The 16,098-nt window shown below is 29.5% G+C and overlaps 2 protein-coding genes across 3 annotated transcripts; one reads left to right on the top strand and one right to left on the bottom strand.

Moving 5' to 3' along the window:
* The first annotated feature begins 671 nt into the window (after window positions 1-671).
* On the top strand, window positions 672-5,564 carry LOC124916522 (phytochrome-associated serine/threonine-protein phosphatase-like). Its single transcript, XM_047457251.1, has 10 exons — window positions 672-1,015; window positions 1,189-1,335; window positions 1,412-1,479; window positions 2,468-2,525; window positions 3,623-3,733; window positions 3,852-3,902; window positions 4,641-4,784; window positions 4,860-4,955; window positions 5,042-5,113; window positions 5,203-5,564. Exons 1-10 carry the CDS (start codon window positions 935-937, stop codon window positions 5,284-5,286), a joined length of 912 nt encoding a protein of 303 aa, XP_047313207.1. The 5' UTR covers window positions 672-934; the 3' UTR covers window positions 5,287-5,564.
* A 93-nt stretch (window positions 5,565-5,657) lies between these two features.
* On the bottom strand, window positions 5,658-11,605 carry LOC124915355 (inorganic pyrophosphatase TTM1-like). 2 transcript variants are annotated; one of them, XM_047456053.1, is made up of 12 exons: window positions 11,421-11,605; window positions 10,745-11,102; window positions 9,919-10,033; window positions 8,857-9,052; window positions 8,636-8,749; window positions 8,370-8,543; window positions 7,515-7,709; window positions 7,273-7,395; window positions 7,081-7,193; window positions 6,621-6,741; window positions 6,103-6,384; window positions 5,658-6,003 (listed from the first exon to the last, which is right to left on the bottom strand). In XM_047456053.1, exons 2-12 carry the CDS (start codon window positions 11,082-11,084, stop codon window positions 5,773-5,775), a joined length of 2,004 nt encoding a protein of 667 aa, XP_047312009.1. In that variant the 5' UTR covers window positions 11,085-11,102; window positions 11,421-11,605; the 3' UTR covers window positions 5,658-5,772. The 2 variants fall into 2 exon arrangements, with proteins under 2 accessions (XP_047312009.1, XP_047312010.1); XM_047456054.1 differs by having other exon boundaries at window positions 10,745-11,091.
* Window positions 11,606-16,098: the final 4,493 nt, after the last annotated feature.

Genomic DNA, 16,098 nt, shown 5'->3' with positions numbered 1-16,098 from the left:
CAAAAAAAATAAAATTATCATTCTTATTAATAAAAGGTAGAGTTAAAGTTATATAAAACGAAGTGTTGGGTTAACGGAACACTAACTTATTGTTTACGTGATATTTATAAAAAAATAAATAAAAGAGATAATATATATATATATATATATATAATGTTTAATTTTTAGAGTTTTCGGATTGTGGGGTCGAGAACTAAGATTAATTTGGATATATGTGTGAGAGTAAATGAATACTTGAGTTGGATGGTAAAATGACATGTCTATGAACTTAAAACGGTTAAAAATAAAATTAAAATTGCGGTTATTGTAATTTTTTTTTTTTCAATTTTTATATCATTACTCTGGTAGTGTACGAACTACATACTAGTTAAACTAGTGACATATTAAAATTTGGTAGTTAAACTAGTGAACCGAATTTCAATATCACGTAAATATATTTTATTTATTTATAAATATTGTGCACATAATAAATAATTACGTTTGAAACTGTTAAAACAATGTTTGTTTGTTTTTTAAAGTAAAAAAAAATGTTTGAAAATTCAATTGATTATCAAAATTTCAAGATAAATTTCCAATTAATTTATGGATTAGTGATGTAGATATTAATTAAACAAAGGTGAATTTATGATATAAAGCTCGGAAAAACAAAAACTTGAATCTGGTGGTAATAGAGAACGGGTCGTGATTAACGAACGAGGTCACAACCCCCATTTATCATCGATTGCTTTTGCAGCCGTTTCTGCGCCATCTCGAGTCCACCCTTTTTGCACCAGAGAGACGATACATACATATCGCACTCCAACTGAGCTTCTATAAACATATATACATTTCTCTCGCTCGTTTGCTTGCTCGCTCGTTTGCTCTTAAACTTGTAGGTAGAGCACACACGACGGGTGATATATATATACACATTTATATATAGAAGACGCTTCTGATGGATTTGGATCTATGGATTTCCAAGGTTAAAGAAGGTCAACACTTGGCCGAAGACGAGCTTCAGCTCTTATGCGAATATGTAAGCCATCCTTCAAATTATCTAAGTTTCTATATCTCTTTACTGTGCAGCTATTTCTTCTTCATGCATAATTAGGGTTTCACTGTTAATTTCTGCCTTACAACAACACTATTTAGTGGATTGGAAAACCCTAACTCTCGTCTTCATCTTCATCTGGATCATTTTATTGTCAGGTGAAAGATATCCTTATTGAGGAATCAAATGTTCAGCCTGTCAATAGTCCAGTAACTGTTTGTGGTGATATTCATGGTCAGTTCCATGATTTGATGAAACTCTTCCAGACAGGGGGTCATGTACCTGGGACAAATTATATTTTCATGGTAAAATGTTTTATTTAATCTTATGATGTTTAATGCATATCTAAAACAATTTGTTATGGCTCTCTCTTCTTGGCAGGGAGATTTTGTCGATCGCGGGTACAATAGCCTTGAAGTTTTTACAATACTTTTGCTTCTTAAAGCAAGGTACATAGAAGATATAGAGGGTAGAAATGCTTCTTTGTATGCCGAAGTATTTCACTACACAGTTTGGAATAATAATCAAACACGTGTTTCATTGTATTTTCCTGAATAATTCCATCGACATTTTGAATTTTAAATTAGTAAAGAAGTTAAATTGGTTATCCAGATGCACAACCTTCCTGACTGTCTCTCTTTCTCTGTGGTAGCTTTTGAGTTTTTCATTTGTTCTCTTCCAATCTTTCTTTCAATTGTCCAAATCATGGTTCACAATAAAAGAGGGGAGGAATTTTTTAGATAAGGTTCATTAAATTATTGGCAACCAAGAGCAACACACTCACAAACAGATTGTGCGGGCTAAGTTCTCCCTTCTTGAGCAAGTAAAAGCTGTTCATGTGTTCCTCAAAGCTAATTTTACACAGTAAAATAAAGGATCTCTTGTTATGAACAAAGAATGTTCAGATATGGGATGAAATTTCTGATTCCTTCAGCCCTGACCAACTTAGCTATAGACAGAGAACTGATTTTGGTCCCTATAAGAAATGGTTAAAGAATTTTGTCAGACTCTTTTGTTGGAAACATCCTAACAAGAAGAGGTTTGATATTCCTTCATGTGGTGGAATTTCACCTGAAAACCACGCCCAATAATAGATTCATTCAAGGGACTGACTTTCCTTTTGACCTCTATGATCAGGTTGCCAACAGTCAGATAGTCTTCAACAGGTTATTGTTATGCTTGCATTATGAATTGAATTCAACATTCCATTTGCAGGTGAAGATGAAGATTTTAGTTTTGTTAATCTTCATTAAATAAATACATGTTTTATCCCTTCCATTATTGCTTCACTTTTTTACCAATGTCCTTTAGTGAGCCTTCTCTATTCAATTAATGTGCGCTGTAGTATTTGTCTGGATGTTCATTTCATATTCAAGTGTAAGTGCAATTTTAGTCCATTTCTTTCTGATACTTCTTATCTGTGGAAATTTCTTCTAGATATCCAGCTAACATAACATTGCTTCGTGGAAATCATGAAAGTCGTCAGCTTACTCAGGTATTTTTTTCATGGGGATCATATAAAGTTTATTGCACTAAAATTTAGTATAGCGTCCTTGTAACAGTGCACTGTTGTAGCTTATCGATTGAGGATTTTGTATTTTAGACTAGACTTTATCTTTTAGCTAGTTGTATATTTTTAAATCATGCATTCCTTTTCTGAATAGGTTTCTATGGGAGTAGTCATAGGTTGATATTAGAATAATGTGCATATGCTTCGATGCTATAGTGTTTTCTTTAACAATTTAGAAGGCTTGCTTCTTGGTCTTCTACGTGTTGGTTTTGAAAGCTAAAAAAATTGACCATGTGTTTATGTTAATGTATCCTTAATAGCATAATTCAAAATTGATAGGTTTATCCTATTATCTTCAGTCCTGATTTTAGCTGTACCTATTTGTCAACTGCTTGCTTATCATGTCATTTTGAGTTCCATGAGCATATTTTGGATATTGCGCAGCCTATATGATCTCTGAAAACTCATTACCTATTGTCTTAGCTTTATAATGGTCACCCAAATCTTGACATGTAATACTGGTTTCTTTTCCTGATGTCCACAGTAATTTTATATCAGAAGTGTGAAAACCACCAAACTTTTATCATCAATTTTTCTACTGTTGTTTAACACCGAATGTCTATATGACATGTAAATAAATATGGAATTGATGTATTCTTTTACCTCATTTTTCTTGATTTTGTGTTTAATGCATCTGTCCTTTCAAATGGTTCCTAAGCAAAGCTATTTTATTCTTAAAAGGAATGATAAGTTATGTCAGATCAAACTTTTTACAATGATACTAAGTGGGAGACCTTTGTGGTGTACAGTTCTTCCATTTTTTCAGCATACCTATGGTACCATCCTTTCATTATGCAAATTATAACATTTTTGTGATAGAAGAAAATTAAGATACCTATCCTCATTTTGTTGACCCCCATAAAAAAAGTGAGGAAATGTTAATGATTCATAGGTATGGATGGCACTGGTTAAGCATAGTAATATTTAATCTTGACGTGTTATGTATCAATGTTAACCTTATTTGCAAAATTGACAACATAATTCTGAGAATGCCTTATTGATAAATGTTTGAATTCTTCTAGGTCTATGGATTCTATGATGAATGCCAGAGGAAGTATGGAAATGCCAATGCTTGGCGGTACTGCACTGATGTTTTTGACTATTTGACTCTTTCTGCAATTATAGATGGAACTGTACGATCTCTAACCCTCTTCTTCTAGGCTGTTGCTCTATCATATGCTTAAACATTAACAGTATTATCTCATTGTTGTATGTATTTTGACTAATGTTAACATCTTCTACTGTTTTCAGGTACTCTGTGTCCATGGTGGACTTTCGCCTGATATTCGGACAATTGATCAGGTTTATTGAATATTTTTAAATTTTGTTGTGTGAACATATCTCTTTTTTTTTACATTGTGTACTAAGAACCATAAGAGTCCCTTGTTATGTTGGTTTGGTTTGGAGGGTGGCTTAAGTGGACTAAAAAAGAGAGGAAGAAGCATACTAACTAGTTAGTTATGAGTTTAACATGTATAATTTTTTAGGTTTTTTAGAATTTTGGTAAACTAGCAAACCCCTTAGTCATGGTCTCCCACATCCATTTAAGGCGTTTTAGTGAGAATCGAACCCGGTACCTTTGGCTCTTTAGGCAAGACTCTTGCCACTTGAATTACTATAGTGGATTTCTAAGCTAACAGTTTATAGTTCAGGGAGCGGAAGAGAATAGATACACCTTATCACCAAGGGAAGAGCTTAGTCATGCATTCATTGCTGTTGTTATTATATGGTCGATTATGAATCCTCTGTTTGGGCAATGAATTGCTTATTTCTTGGTTGAAACTAAAATCTAGAATTGATACTGTTTGCTATTCTAACTCATCAGATATGTGCAATAACTAAAGTTATTCATAATTGCAGAAAATATGTTAAAGATATTATGGTTACAACTGTTAGACTTAGGTTAACGTTTTTTCATTTCTTTATATCTTAGGTTAACGTTATCCAATTTTCTATTTGTTGAGTGGGTTCATAACCTGTGTTACTGCCTGCAAAACTGGTGTTAACCTGCTTTTTTTGTGTTGTTGTTGGTGGTGGTAGATTAGGGTTATTGAAAGAAATTGTGAAATTCCACACGAAGGCCCATTTTGTGATCTTATGTGGAGTGACCCTGAAGATATTGAAACATGGGCTGTGAGTCCTAGAGGAGCAGGATGGCTTTTCGGGGCTAGGGTTACTTCCGAGGTTAACAAAATTCCCATTTATAGTAATTTGTTGCTTTCAAAATAGACATAATAATAATAATTAATACCTTTGCAGTTCAATCACATAAACAAACTTGATCTGGTTTGTCGGGCACACCAACTGGTGCAGGAAGGTCTCAAGTACATGTTTCAGGATAAGGGCCTAGTAACAGTAAGTTTTTGTTTTTGATATGCTCTGCTAACTAACCCCTAAAATTGAATATAAACTGATTTTTGATGTTGGGGACGCGTATGTAGGTATGGTCTGCACCAAATTATTGTTATCGATGTGGTAATGTGGCTTCGATATTGAGCTTCAACGAGAATATGGTAAAATTATATACTGTTTTGCATGTATGTATGTATGAATGATATGGTAATAATAATAATTTGTTTGTTTTAACTTTGTATAATAATAGGAAAGAGAAGTGAAGTTCTTCACTGAAACGGAGGAAAATAACCAGATGAGAGGACCTAGAAGTGGAGTGCCATATTTCTTATGATTTATCAATATTTTCTCATTAAAATGATTTGTGCAATTCTTTCAATTATTATTATTATTACGGTAATAGACATTTTCAAAGAATATATCTATCTGTGTTATGTGAGTGGGGAGACAAATTATTATTGGCCAAAAAAACAAACAAAACCCCCCCTCCTATCTCTGTTGTCTGTTCTTTTTTAGCTGCTTTTTTGGGTTCTCTCTATATATATGTTTTGTGTAACTTTTATTATTATTATTATTGGTATGTAGTTGTCAAAATCTCATTCATATTCCTACTAGCTGTTGCTCCCAACATTATTTGTAAGTCATTTTTTAATATTGGAATTTTATTTTGTTTGCTTTTTAGTGTTTCTTCAAATAGTTAGATGATAACAAAAATAATAAGCATAACACAGTTATTATTAGCATATTATATATATAATAACAAAGTCTTGAACATGTTTGACCTGAATCTATCTATCTTCTAGAAACAAAGAAAGGAATGTTAATTTTGAGTTGAGTGAGACCTGAATAAGTAGATACCAATACCTCCAATTGCAAAGGACAAGAGCATGGACAGGCCAACTCCAACTACAACTGTATTCGTATCTTCATTTCTCTTTGTTGCTCCTTTCTCTTGCCGAGACCTTCCTCCTCCCAATGACTCGTGTAGAAGCTTGCTCAGATTATCGATTTGATGCATTATTTGATTTTGTCCCCTCCCTATAAGAACTACCTGCATATTAATTAAAACACAACATTATCCCACTGTTATCTTCATTCTCAAAACAAACAAAGGACTAGACGATGACATAAAACTCAAAGTAATTATTACCTCTTCCATGAGAGACTCCTTGATTAACTGAGGAGACGATGAAGAATGGGGTAGACCGTTGCTTAAGGTATTCATAAAGAGAGAAGAAGATGAACGAGAGGGGACAACACCATTATTACAACAACCAACTTCAGCTTGCAAAGCTAAATTTTGATGGCTTGCAGCAGAAGACACTACTTTCTTGTTGCAAAGCTTGGAATTCAGTTCTTCTATCCGTGATGTAAATTCATCAATTCTCTCGTTCAGTGTTGAGATCTGCTCCGACAGTTGGGTAATCACTCCCTGCATGTTTTCAATCAATGGATATGTTTGACTTTCTTTAAGATCCACCCAAAACATTTTATCAGAGGAGCTAAAAACAAGATTTTGTTTTTGAAAAACAAAATATTACAGTTGACATAGGATATTCATAAACACGGATAAAGACTACTACTACTACTACTACTTGTTTGCCAAACAAATAACAATGCAAATCAATTTACAATGGTAAAAATGACCTGATAATATGTCAAGACTACCTGATTTGCATGTGATGCCGGTGAATCAGGTCCTCTTCCATCATATCCTCTAGTATTAACAGCGAGCTTAGTTAGCCTAGAGAGGTTCTTGTCTCGTGTTGAAAACGAGTGTGACATACCACTGCCAAAAGATATATGTATGACAAGATGAGAAGAAGAAACTTTAAATTGGTGTATTTACTATGAATGATGAAATCAAAATGGATCTACCCATTTGATCAAACTTCATGATAGAAATGTGCTTAAAGACAATAATACATCAAACTAAATATATCTTATCATTTTCCATATAAGATAACTTAGTGATGAAATTCTAAGACTAAGACTAGAATGCATTGTTAGTTCAACTGGAATAAATAATGAGAATGACATATGAACCTCATAAATAATTTGATTGTAAAACAAATCAATCCAAAATGCCCACAAAATAAACAAGAGAAATATGATATGGTGGAGGTACCGATTAAGATACTTAGTTCTTCTGTCTGTAGAAGCACGGGAGAGCGCTTCTTTAGGGCTTGATACCATATCGTCATCTATGCTAAGCTTGGTCTTCAGATCCTCCGGTAACGCCTGGAAGGTTGAGTCCATTACAAATGAAAGCACAATGATGATATAGTGCAAGTTGATAAGGCAAAAGAGTTAGTTATACCATAACATCATTTATGAGCTTCTCCAATTGAATTTGTTCAATATATGTTCGAGGAATATACGAACCATCTAAACCTAGTTGATCAGCAATAAACTTGACGTACAGCCGATCTCTTCCTTGTACCTATAATTAAGCTGAGATCAGTTTTCAAGTTGAAGACATATGACACATCTGAACTCTATGGATGTCAGTTCAAGGCTAAACAGAATGTTACGACTAAACACAGTAACTTTTTACAGTACCTGGACATACTTTCTGTTAACTTGTTCCAGCCAATCAATCTTCACGCATACTTTGTCATCTGAAAACACCTGGCTGCTTCTTTTCAAGATAGTTGCAATGGTATAACCCAAAGCCATTAGTCCTCCAAGAAGACGAACAGTCACTTCAAAAGTTATCCTTGGTGATATAATGAACGGAATATCTGTAACCCATTCCTGCCAAGTGCCAACAAGTAAATTTGAAATAAGACATCAGGTTTAATTCTTACAACCCGAGTGTTCATCTAGCAATAATTTTTCTAAAGCTTATCTTCCTCTAGTTGATAACATATACAAATCCCTATGAGACCTCAGATGCAACCTACCCAAGACATCTTGCTGCCAATGTAGCCTATTTTCAAATAGGACCCATATTTTCTGATTATTAGCCTCATAGTATTATTGTAATAATAAGAATAAAATTCTGCTACACTAGGTCTAGATAAGTTTTCTCATGAAAAGATGATATAGAATAGTTTTCTCAATGAGATATTTGTGAAAGAAAATTAAGAAAAATGGCTTTCACATTCTCTATTTTGTGCTTAAACAAGACCACAACATCTTGATTCTTGCCTCTTAACAATACAAAGCACCTAACACAAACTGATAAAATTCTTATCTGTAAGTACTCAGTTAAGACTGTTTGTTGTCAAATATACGATAGAATATATTGTATGACAAATTGGGTGATTTATTAATCAAGCATCAATATCTTAACACAGCATTGAAGCTATATATCAGCAATACAAACAAGCTTTGACCATGTCTCTTGATCATGCTTATCAGTGAGGGTAATTAATAGTTGAATAGAAAAAAAAAGAAAAAGCATTAAGCTACCTCAAACATAAGATTGTATTTCCCATTCTTGTTTCTCATCCTTAGATATGATTGGCATGCTTCCGGATCTTCACCTGGTGGTAGAAGATATATATCATAGGTTTCTTCTGTACTTTCCTTTTGCTGATCAGAAAGGACTTCCCGTATCTGCTCGACAGTGATGTTCCTTGTTGACTAAATTAAGAGAATGTACTTCATCAAAACCAGAAAAAGTGGGAAGCAAACTGGAACACATTATTTAACTCTATCTAAAGAAGGAAGTAAACCTTCAAAATATATGTTGGATTCTGAAATCCACTGAATGGGTTGAACTTGTTAATAATTTTTATATGTGCTGTTTGTAGGTCCGGCTCGATGAAAGCTTTGTACATTGGATAAACCTGTGTTCGAGTGATTTTTGTATACAACTTAGATTAATTCGTCAACAAACAATAGACACTTGAAGAAACTAAGTCCCCTGGAAAATATCTAAATGATAGAGAAGAACCGTTTCAGAGATCTGATGGATAATTGCTTCAGGCTCTTGGCCAGCACGTTGGATGTCCCTTAAAACACGCTTGACAAGGTCGAAGTGTACTCCACCAGTAATGGAGACTCGGAGATCAAGCAGTGGCCGTAGTTTCTCACTCAAGGCATAAATACCTTCAATGATCACAATGCGAGAGCTAGGAACTTCAATTGTCCTATCCAAACAATTGATTGGAAAATTCAGAATAGTAAATACTTGAAATCTAGGGAAGCCTGTCTTATATGAAAATTTATAAAATAGCCAAAACCAACTGGTTTGTAAATAGATCATTATGACATTTTCTGCTAAAATAAGAGATGCATGCTAAACATCAGTTAGTAAAAGTGTATACCAGCTTGTCTCAAGTTGAGAAAATAAAAAATAGTACAATGAACAAAAATCATGCTAAAACCTGGTTGAAAAAAGCTTTCTCTTGCAACCAATGCAAAGGGGTAGGACATAGAGCATCCAAAAGGATATCCTTTTTGTCCTTATTCTTTTATTTAATATCATAAACAATTCAACATATGTTACTGTGAATATATTAGATCCTTATAAAGAATGCAAAATGCAACTGTTGGTAAAGGGAAGTAAAAGAAGTTCCATCAAATAAAAGGAAAAAAAGTTGTATTTTTAAAGGTAAGTAAAAGAAGTTGGTGGATAGAAAACTGAATTGGTGCAATAAACAAGGATGGCTTTAGCATCATATTACAAAGGTAGATCCACCAATAGAATGGAAATGATGTGCCATTTACTGCAAGGTTAATGGAAAATCAGATTTTACTTGTTTAAAAAGATAGCCAGGCGACAAGATTATTGACAAGAAGTACGACCCCTGCTTTAATTAACTTATACTGCCTCCTAAAGACCAAGAAAAAATTCTACCAAAAATATTGAATATGTTATTCCTTCATGGTTATATTCATATGGAAATCTAACATAGTCTATCCAACCCAAGAGAAAAAACATAAAGGAGAAAGGAAGAACTGACATGTACAATGGAAAAAGATTCACACTAACCAAATGTGGATAAACTCGTACCTGTAACCAATGCGAGAGCTGGACTTAAAATCATATATAGGAACTTGAACAGGCTTTCCTTCCTTTAAACCATGAATATTCTCAAGCAATGTGTCATAATCGGTCAAACGTGGATCTGTTTCAAATCAAATGTATTTAATTCATTATAAAGTATTCCAGACCACAAAGTTATTTCAATTGACAGATAATAAAATAGTCAGTACAGGTGGTCACACTTTTTACATCAGTAAAAAGAATTAAACAGCACAATTGTTAACGATCGTGATTGTATAGCGACTAAAATAAGTTAACAAATCTAGGTGGATGTAGAACTATATGGTCCAAATGAAAGACCAAATTAGTCATATTCTCTTGAGAATGGTATATTTGCACCTAAAGTTTTTGTTTTCTGGTGAACTGTGATATAAATAATTATTTATCAGAGAAGACTATAAGATTTTGAAGATAAAATAAATGCATATTTTTAACTCTAAAGCTTAAAAAAAATCATATGAGAGAAAAGTGTGATTGAGATGTGATTAGCTCAAAAGTCCTTCACATGGATTAGGGTCCGCGATTAGGCACAGGATGGTTATACAAAAAGTCATGTTTATAGAAGACAACTTTCATCTGATAAATGCCAATCCACAACTAAATGGAGGTATTTAAATTTTGAAATGCCATCATTGGAATTCAGTGATTTATTCAGATATCATTTTGACTAATTCTCATATTACCAGCTCGACTGAAGCAATCTCACAAGCTAACCTAATACGATAACAAGAGTACTTTACAGGTTTCATTCAACAGCTTAAGAAAACAAACAAACAAACAGTGATAATTTTACCATCAAAGTTTCCATCAACAATGCGGCTAGCATCGTTGTAATTGTCCATTGATATGACTGCAATGCTGGGAAGAAAGTTTGAAATCTTATCAGTAAACACAGATTTCCCTGCACCAGATGGTCCAGCAGCTCCAACAAGAATTATCCCGGCATTCTTCTGAGCCAACAACTGGCAAGCTCGAATTACTATAAAGAATCCTTTCTCAAATGAAAGAGTATCTTGAATTGGAACAATCTCAAAACGATCAGAATCCTTCCTTTTAACCAACTGCACTTGATCTCTTAATAGTCCAGACCTCCTCCTAGGAGATTCAACCTCAGAAGAGGTAGTTATAGCCATTTAAAACCTACAAATACACTAGTAAAATCTTCCACATTAAGCTACAATAACACAAAATAAATTAACTAAACATCAAGAGGAAGTTTACGAGATCACATCAAATATGAAACTGATCTACAAGCAAGTTATATAAGTCCATTACGAAGCTAAAACGTCTTTCTAGTTTCAGAATACAATTCAAGCTCTAAATTCTCTTCTAAAACAGAATTTACAAGTAACATGGATGATAGAACCACAAGGACAATCAAACTACGATACTTCAAATTGAATTTTCCGCGTCAAGAAATCAATTCAATCATTTTCAAGCATCTCCAAAATAATGAAGAAAGCACTAACCGGCGCCTGAAGAAAACACTAGCTACTAGCTCCGGTACAGCTCCGACGAGGCCAAGTTTCAAAATCCGGTGAAAGAAGACTTCAAAAAGCTTACAGAAACCATAGCAAATTCACACGCCAACCGCCTCCAGTATTTATCCATGGCTGCTGTGGATGAGCACTTTTAAGTGACGTAAGAGAGAGGGTGTGAAAATTGTAAAGTTTTGACGTGGCAATTGTCCTTCATTGACACCTAAAGTTGTTGTTTGTGATTTTTATTCATTATTACAAAAATAAATATTTTGTTTTATGAAAAAATAATTTATTTATGTTTTAAATTGATTTATTGATAAGATTTAATAGGACAATTTTCATAAAAAAACAAAATAACCCGCTCTCAGCGAGAAGAAATCCAAATATAATTTTTGTTTCTATTAACAACACATTGTTACATAAAAATAAATAAAAGTAACTACAAACCAAATATAATTAAACAGTGACAAGACCGACATTGAGAATTGGAGCCCAAAAATAAAATAAAAAAGGCCCACAAAGTTAAAACAATATATATTAAGGAGACATAACAAAACTTTTTGTAACAATTTCAATAAATATATATATAATGGCAAATTACTTGGACGGCCCTCAAATTATCTCGATCGCTCACTTTTGGCCCTCAAACAAATTTTTGAAATAAATTGTCCCTTCAACTTTTATAAAGGTTACTAAGTGACCTTCCATCAACTTTTTAGTTAAACTAACTGTTTAAGTTTAAAATATTATTTTTTTATATATTATCTTTAATCATATATTTTATATTTATATATATGATTATTAAATCGCTTTTATATAATATTATATATATATATATATTATTATTATTATTAAATTTTATATAATTATTAAATCTTTTATATAATAAATAAATAATATATATTATTTATTTTTATTTATATATATATAATTTATATATATTATCTTTAACTAATTTATATATAATATTTATATAATATATATTTTAAAAAATAATTTAAGTGTTAAAAGTATTTGAGTAGTTAGAAGGTTTCAATTACTTTTAATCTTTCAAATTATTTTGTAAAATATATATTCTATAAATTCTATAAATTTATTTATATATATATATAATTAATGATTAAGGATAATTCATATAATTTATTTTAAAACTTTGTTTTATATATATTAAAAATAATTTATTAAAAGTAATTGAAACCTTTTAACTACTCTTAACACTTAAATTATATTTTAAAATATATAATATATAAATATTATATATAAATTAGTTAAAGATAATATATATAAATTATATATATATAGATAAAAATAAATAATATATATATTATTTATTTATTATATAAAAGATTTAATAATTATATAAAATTTAATAATAATATATATATAATATTATATATAAGCTATTTAATAATTATATATATAAATATAAAATATAAGATTAAAGATAATATATAAAAAAAAAATATTTTAAATTTAAACCGTTTAAACAAAAAGTTGACGGAGGGGCCTCTATATAATGTTCGTGTACTTGAAATTGTCTCTAAATAAATAATTATTCATTACATAATAATAATAATATGAGAATTTGAAAAAAATAAAATTTATATATATATTTTTATTTTCAATTTTCCTTTACAAAATATAATAATAATTTATTTGATTTATTCATTATATATTACTCTAAAAATATAATATATATTTTTAAGACATATATATTTATATATTTTATTATTTGATTTATTTATTCTCTATTATAACTTACAAATATCTAAATAAATAAATTAAATATATATTTATAATGTAAGAGATAAAAAAATATTAATGTAAAGGAAAAAGAGAAATGGTTAACAAATAAAGAGAAAAATAATTGTATTTTTAGTTAGTAAGTCTTAATTATCATCCTTCCATATAATTTGTTTAGAAGTTTTTATTTTTCACCATTACTACTCTTAAAATACATGCATAAATTAAATTTATATAATATAAAAATATTAATACAATTTAGAGAAAATATATATATATATATATTTTAATTAAATCATTAATAATAATATTATATTTTTTTAAAATGAAAATTTTAGGACCATTTATAAGTGGAAAGTTCTATACAATTGCATAAATAAATATATATTTCTTAATCCTTATGATTATGATGAGCAGCCTAAATGTCTAAATAAAAGTTTATTTTCAAACAATACATATTCCATATGCAAGAAAAAAATATTAATCAAATTTGAGATTTTTAAACAAAAATGACAAATTGCAGTAGAGAACTAAATAAATTTGCAAATGGGCAATAACTAAGATATCAAAAAAAGTGACTCTAAGCAATTGCCCCCAAAAGTCACTTTATATGAAACTTTCTAAAAAAACATTTATATTATCATGAATTTTCAATGTGAAAATTTCCTTAATTACTAAATGAAAGATTTGGCTAAGGAATAAATGAATAATGGAAAGATTCCTTGACAGTGATGCATGAAAAAATACTACTAAGAATTTAGATCTGAGAAGAATCTTTATTTTTTACTGTTAAAATTTTACAAGGCTAATTTTTTAAAACTTTTCAATATAATTAATTGTTTGTTTATTTAGTTATTAAAAAAATAATAAAACTTATATTTATTCATTAGTTTTATTCAAAAAAAAATTATTACATTTTTATGTTCACTCCAAATATATTTTAAGCCTACCCAAACCCTAAATTCTAATTTCGTCCATGTATTTAAATAATACTAGATTATTTTATTAATTATAATAAAAAATTACTATATTTATAACAAGAATAAAAAATATATTTTAGTTTAGAGTATTCTAAACTTAGAAGATGGTAGAATTAATTTTAAACCCTATAAATCATAGGTTTCTGCACAAATGAATTCAAGAGGATTACATTTATAACTTGGTGTTCTATAACTCATTTCTTTGGATAATGTTGTGTCCATGAACATAAATATGGGTTGGCTAAACAATTTATCTACTCATAAATTGGTCTATTATTATTCTAACGAAATTTAGATTTTAGATTTTAGATTTCTGTCCTAATATTTGTAAATGTAAGTGATTGTAGAATAATGATGACTTTTTAACTTGAGTTTTGTTTGTTCATTCTATTTATGAATTTAATTCCAAGGAGCAGTAATAAGATGAAATTTGTATTAGAAAATTTGTTTTAAAATTTTGATCTGATTTATGAATCTACATGCACAAGTTTGTTTCATCACGTATGATTTCTTATTTTAGGTTGTAAACAATATTTCTTCTAATTATTTGTCATTCTTTTAATTTTTGTTTTTATTTAATATTAAATTTTATAATTTTTAAAAATGATATAATTATATTTTGTTAAATAATAAATATTTATCAACTATTTAAAATATATAAAAATATCATAATAAATAAATTAAAACAAAAAAGGTTTAATAAAAATAAATTAAAATGCTAATAAAACTAAAATTAAAATTAATTAACTGTATTAATTTTTATACATTAAAAGTTTATTTATTATAATTAGTATATAACAAAATAAAACAGTGGAGACTAGTAGAACACGTAAATTCATTTCCGCATTCTTGGACCATTTAATAATAGAAAAATAGAACAAAATAAAATATTATTTAATTTAATAAGTAAATTAATAATTAATGCAAAATTTTAGGAAAAAATAACAAATCAACTTTACCAATTGTTTGGGTTCAAAGTTTGAGTCGGTTAGGAATGAAGATACATGGGTTCAAAATATTATTTAATTTAATAAGTAAAAAATAATTTTATTATTATTATTATATATTAATGTCATAAGTGGTTGATAATTATAAACTAAAAATTAAAAAAAACAAGTCAAGTAAAAGAGAAAACTCCTATGACTAAAATTTTGATTATTCAAAATCAAATGTCACAAATCAAAATTTGACTCTATTAAGTAAAATCGTATGGACTTTTATTTGTTGTCTTTTGTCTTCAAATGTTTTTTAGATCCAATTATTTGCATGTTCTTTTTCCTTGTTGAATTGACACCATCATCTTAATCATTGTAACCAAAATATAAACTTTATTTTTTCAGTCTTATGGTCAAATATTTGTTTAATTTTGAATAAGGCCTACGTCTTGTTGATGATGGAAGAAGTCTTTTTTTTCCCTTAATATATATCAAGTTGCAATCATTTTTTGCATGTGTTTTTCAACTTAATCCATTAGATAACTTTCATTAAAATAAATAAAAATTAAATGGGTCTTGCACTAATATTATGAATATGTTTAGTAGAAAATAAATTTAAATGAATACATTAATGAAAAAATACTAGGGTTCAACCGGTTGACTAACCGGTTAAACGGTTTTAGTTAAGTCCGATTTTATCTCTTATTTTACAAACCTATTAACCGACCAATATTGGTATCGGTTTTAATGGTTTTGAAACCATTGATTTCGGTCGGTTAACCGGTTTAACCGTGAACCGATAATTTAATTTTTAAATTAATTGTTAAATTTATTAAAGTTTTTTTTTAATCCTTGTTTCTACGGTATTTTTATACTATTTTTTATTTTTTTATTTATATTATATTATAACAATAATATAATATAATAATATTTTATAAATATATTTAAAAATATTTTATAATATATTATATTATTCTAACAATATAATATATTTAAAAAGTATTCATT

Source organism: Impatiens glandulifera, chromosome 9, assembly GCF_907164915.1.
Source record: "Impatiens glandulifera chromosome 9, dImpGla2.1, whole genome shotgun sequence".
Lineage (NCBI taxonomy): Eukaryota > Viridiplantae > Streptophyta > Magnoliopsida > Ericales > Balsaminaceae > Impatiens > Impatiens glandulifera.
The sequence above is the reverse complement of the archived record's forward strand: the minus strand, read 5'-3'. Positions and strand labels throughout refer to the sequence as shown.